This window comes from Bison bison, unplaced genomic scaffold (genome assembly GCF_000754665.1).
Source record: "Bison bison bison isolate TAMUID 2011002044 unplaced genomic scaffold, Bison_UMD1.0 scf7180017858770, whole genome shotgun sequence".
NCBI lineage: Eukaryota > Metazoa > Chordata > Mammalia > Artiodactyla > Bovidae > Bison > Bison bison.
The window spans coordinates 1,960,122-1,965,022 of record NW_011489342.1 but is presented as its reverse complement, the minus strand read 5'-3'; the positions used below and the strand labels follow the sequence as shown (position 1 = coordinate 1,965,022).

General features: G+C 52.2%; 1 protein-coding gene and 1 long non-coding RNA gene across 3 annotated transcripts in view; one reads left to right on the top strand and one right to left on the bottom strand.

Moving 5' to 3' along the window:
• Positions 1-274: 274 nt before the first annotated feature.
• On the bottom strand, positions 275-4,821 carry INMT (indolethylamine N-methyltransferase). Its single transcript, XM_010829223.1, has 3 exons — positions 4,488-4,821; positions 2,865-3,072; positions 275-941 (listed from the first exon to the last, which is right to left on the bottom strand). Exons 1-3 carry the CDS (start codon positions 4,729-4,731, stop codon positions 512-514), a joined length of 882 nt encoding a protein of 293 aa, XP_010827525.1. The 5' UTR covers positions 4,732-4,821; the 3' UTR covers positions 275-511.
• The window catches only part of LOC104980475, a 20,022-nt gene continuing 16,070 nt past the window's right edge, over positions 950-4,901 (top strand). Inside the window, exons 1-3 of one of the 2 annotated variants that reach the window (XR_824268.1) lie at positions 950-1,671; positions 1,780-1,924; positions 2,525-2,857. This is a non-coding gene — a long non-coding RNA (uncharacterized LOC104980475). Of the gene's footprint in view, positions 1,672-1,779; positions 1,925-2,524; positions 2,858-4,901 lie in introns of those variants that run through there. The other variant, XR_824267.1, reaches the window with a different exon arrangement.

Below are 4,901 nucleotides of genomic sequence, written 5' to 3'. Positions count from 1 at the left end.
AATACTAGAGTGGGTTGCCATTTCCTTCTCCAATCAGGTTAGTAGCTGCTAAGTCACTTCAGTCGTGTCCATAAAGTGAAGTCACTCAGTTGTGTCCGACTCCTAGCGACCCCATGGACTGCAGCCCACCAGGCCCCTCTGTCCATGGGATTTTCCAGGCAAGAGTACTGGAGTGGGGTGCCATCGCCTTCGCCATCTCAGGTAAACTGTTTGCTCTCAGATCCTTGTTTCAAGGTCTGCATTGGGGGGGTGCGTGACCCAAATCAAGACAGCGTCTGGCTGGGCCACTTTATTTTCCTGACTTATGGTATAGGATGAAATGGAAAGGGGTGTGGTGGATGGCCCCCTGGGCTGGGGGCAGGGAGAACTTGCTTTTCACTTGTGACCTGGGGACGTAGTACAAGATGAAGTTATGGTGTTCAGGCTGACTCTGCAGCAGGGGGCTCCAGACTTACTAGACTTTGGGACCCTGACTTCCCCCTCTGGGCAGGCCCTGTCTGCCAGACTGGCCTCAGGCCCCAGGGCCCTTGCGGGCAACCACAAAACAGATGCCCTCGTTGAGGCAGAAGGCCTCTGAGTACTTGATGGGGCTGTACTGGCACTTTAGCACCTGGCAGCCGGCCTCCTGCAAGGCCTTCTCCACTGTCTCCTGCTCTAGCGAGAGGACAAAGAACTTCCTGGAGCCCACCATGTATTCACAGCAGCGCAGGGCCACCAAGGTGACCAGATGCCCTCCTGGCTTCAGCAGGCCAACCAGGTTCTGGATGGCTGCCCGGTAGGCGTCCACGTCACGGCAGGCGCACTCCAGGGCCAGCAGGCTCAGCACGCAGTCCGCTGCGGGCACCTGGGCAGACCCCAGAGGACGGGGCTGGTTCACATCACATGTCAGTAACCGCTTGACTGTCCTTCGGACCCGGGCCTCCTTCTCCTGCCACTTGCTCCTGTGGGGGAGGGTCAATGAGGTGACAACGACAATTAGGACGACATCCCCCATACCCTAGGGAGGGCTTCCTATGGGCCTATGGGGAAGATCATATTTCTCCCATTATATAGATGAGTAAACTGAAGCACACAGAGGTTGAGTGATTTGTTCAAGGCCACACAGCTGATAGGTGGCAGTGCATTTGACATCTGATTCCTCCTTCTCCTCTTCCTCCTCCTCCTCCTCCTTTTTTCTCTCTTTCTTTTGAATAACTCAATTTTAGCATATTGCATTATTAATTTTAAGGTGTAAAAGACATATAACAAACATTTGCCATTTCAGTCACTCTGTGCAATCCAGGGGCATTAACTGCATTCACAATGTGCGCGACTATCACTATTTCCTGCTTCCAAAACTTGTTATCCCCCATGCTGAAACTTTGCCCCCATTATGCAATATCCCCCCATTCCTCCTCCCTGCAGCCCCTGACTGTAAATATCCTCCTTTAAACCAGCTCTTTCCCACAGCTGGGCCTTTGCTTTTGCCATCCCCTCTGCCTGGCTCTCTCTTTCTCCAGATCCTCTCATCCTTTTTCCCTCACATCTCCCAGGGAGCTGCTCAAAGTGCTCTTTCTTAGAGGAGAGGCTTTCTCTTGCCGTCTGCTGGGGACTGAATTGTATCCCCATCATATTCATATGCTGAAACCCTAACATGTATGTGGATGTATGTGGAGATGGAGCCTTTGGCAGGTAAATAGAGGTAAATGAGATCATGAGGGGGGCCACTCATGATGGGATTTGTGCCTTTTACAAGAAGACAGACTAGAGAGCTAGCTCACTCTCCCTCTCCTTCTTCAGAGGGCATGGCAAGAATGCATCTACAGGCCAGGAAGAGCACCCTCATCAAGTTCAAGGACTGATCCTGAGCTCCCAGCCTCCAGAATGTGAGAAATGAGTGTTTTTCAAGCCGTTGCATCTATGACATTTCGTATGACTGCTCAAGGTGAGTAAGACACCCTCCCACCTAACACAGCACCCGTACTTCTCTAGGCCCCTGCAGCTGGAGAGTCTTTTCTAGAACACTTGTTTTTCCCTGAATCCCTACCTCCATCAACTTTGGGCACGTTGTGCTTTCTACTAGAATGTGAGGTCCGTGGGGCAGAGACTTTATTCACTGTGCTATTGCCAGTATCTGGAAGTGACCTGACTCTCAGAATGCTCTCTGTGAATGATGACAAGAATGTATGAAGCCCAGGCTTAGTTGATGCAGAGACCCTGTGCTCAGAGAACCTGAGGCCCTGTTCCATTTCAGGCTGCCCCTGTCTGTAATTGGGTCAGGCCCCCATGGCCCAAAGATGGGACAGGAATTTAAAATCTGTTCTTTGTCCTGCTCTAAGGTGGCCTCAAGGTCACTCTCCACATCTGGGCCTTGGTTTCCTGGACTCTGATTGATGGATTCCCCCTCTGTGAACTGGGTGGGGAAGGTGCCTGGAGGGGGTGAGTGCTGTTGGTCTCTGGGACTTGGTAGAAGTGCTGAGGAGATAGATGCGGGCAATTCCAAGAAGCCCATGTCTTCCCATAACAAGTGCCCCTCCAACACTAGGTAAAGTGGAAGCTGAACCACTAGTTTTGAGAGGAAAGAGATCTGCGTGTGCTGGAGCAATCAGGGGAGCTTCCAGGAGGAGGAGGGACTGAAAAAGATCCCACAGGATGGAAGGGATGCAAAACATGGAGGGCAAATCAGGTAACTGAAGATTAGAGCCCAGGCAACTCTGAGGCTGAAGGTGGGACTCACTCAAAGGGAGGGAAGTGCTCTGGGCCAGAGACCCAAGTGGGTTAGGAACAAGCTATAGGGAGCTGGCCAGTGATACAGGGTGGCAGGCTCAGGCTCAGGCCTGTGAGGATGGGAGACCTCTTGTGAGAAGGATGGTGACTGTGGCTACCTGTCTCCCTCGAGTTCACACACGTATTGCACGGCTGGGGACCAGTCATAGGCCCCCGGCTCCTTCTTCAGCCACTTGTCCACCTCCCGGAGGTTGAGCTCCGTGTAGTCTGACATGATGATCTCCCGGAAGACCTCGCAGGCCGAGAGCAGCTGGTAGATGGTGGGGCCTGAGCCGATGTCAATCAGGATGTCGCCTCCCATGCCTCCTGCAGGAGAAAGCGTGTTCCAGGTGTTGGGGGCAGACACCCAACTCCATGCCAGTTGTGGTGGATGGAGATGCCAGGCTGTGCCCTTTCCCCAGGGTGACTCCCAGGAGATCCGACCCTGCCTTGGGCAGTACCTGGACTGTGTGAGGATTCCAGACCCTACGCCTGGGGCTCAGAAGGGTGAGAGGGGGTTGGGGTGCAGGCTGGTACATACTGGGTCCCCCTGCTGCCTCAAGGGTTGCTATTGGAGCCCCAATAGGACAAGTCCTGCCCTTCTGGGCAGCTTTCAGATTGACTTCTTGGTAGAAGCTGTATTATTGGCAAGTCTTCTGACTCTGGGTTTAAAGCAATGGTGAGAGTGACCCCACAGCGCCCCTCCCACCTCTTTGCTGCAAGGACAGAGCTTCTGATAAAGGATGAGAGCTGAGCCAGTGGGTTCAAAACTGGCTCAACCAATCACAGAAGGCAAGAGGATCTTGTGGTGAGTTGGGGGAAGAGCAATATAAGTACATCACCTTCCTCTCCCTGCTTCCTCCCTCCATCCTCCTCCATTGAAACCAGTCCATTTTCCAAGGCTTAATCCCAGTCCTTCCTCCAGAGTCTCCTCAGATTTCTCTGTGAGCCTTAAGCTTTCATTCATCTGTATTTCTGTGGACCTTGCTTGATCCCTTTCTTGGCATCAAATACATAGAGCAAGGTTTGTTGAATGACTGAGTAACCCCCTAGTTGTTCAGTGCACTCCCTGAGCAACTGTGCAAGGCAGCCCTGCATGAACTGATTTTGAGATTTTCTACTGCCAGTGACAGGTGGTCTGACCTGGGCTGGACACCCTGGTGTCTTGCACCTCAGCCTCCTTGTGTGCATGGAGAACTTGGGTGATAATCTCTGCTGGTCCCCCCAGCCTGACAACTCAGAGCAGAAATTTGTAAAGTGAGCTCTGTGGTTGGCTTTGGGTATCCATGAACCCTCTTAATTTTGTGTAAAAGATCAAGAGTGTTTCCGTGTTGTGTATAAACCAGATCTTTCATCAGGTTTTCAACGGGGCTCTTGAGCCCAGGCTATAAAGCCGCTTTTATGTTATTGAAGGGGAGGCAAGCAATATGTTCATATCTATTGTCTCCTATCCCTTCTAGCATGGGTCTCTGAACCCCACAGTTCAGGAGGTACCTTTCCATTTCACAGGGCAAGAAACTGAGATGGACTGTTAAAGATTCAGGCTTGGTTCCTGGGCTGCAAATGTCAGTGCTTGGGTTCCAGAGTGGCCAACCAGCGACAGTCCTCGTGGGTTCACAGCTGGGCTGGCTTTGCAGCATCCTAGGTGAGCAGTGTCCCAGAGGACGGGTCCCCTGCCACCAAGAGCGCTTCCTGTAAGGCGCAGCCCCATCGTCTCCCTGAGATGGAGACCAGACACTCACCTGGAGAGAAAGTTTCAAAGAGATTATTCAGGTTGAATTTCAAGACTTCGTTTTCCGCTATGGTGCCTGAATCGAAGGCATAGTAGGTCTTTAAGTAGTTCTGGGGTTGGAACTCTGTCTTGTAGTCCTCTCCTTTGTACAGCTCGCCCTCCATTCTGGCTGTGGACCTTTCTGCTTCTCCCCTGCTGCGGTTACCCATTTTATCTACCCTCTCTTCCCAGGCCCTTCCTATGGGGAGTTTCATAATCTCATCGAACAGACCCTCCCTCCCAGGGAGGAGCTGGAATTACACATCACAGAGTCAGGCCATATGTTAGCTTTCTGGCTGGGGTTTATCTGTTTGGTAGTCGTCAAAACACAGAAACACCAACCGGATGGTCAACAAATGCTCCTGGCAGGGGGAGCAGGGGTGGG

Bases quoted from the DNA above. Each gene is read 5' to 3' on its own strand.
- INMT (XM_010829223.1), bottom strand. From the start codon at position 4,731: ATGAAACTCCCCATAGGAAGGGCCTGGGAAGAGAGGGTAGATAAAATG. The intron at 3,073-4,487 runs GTGAGTGTCTGG...TTTCTCCTGCAG, and splicing joins CTTTGAAACTTTCTCTCCAG to GAGGCATGGGAGGCGACATC. The intron at 942-2,864 runs GTAGCCACAGTC...CCTCCCCCACAG, and splicing joins TGTGAACTCGAGGGAGACAG to GAGCAAGTGGCAGGAGAAGG.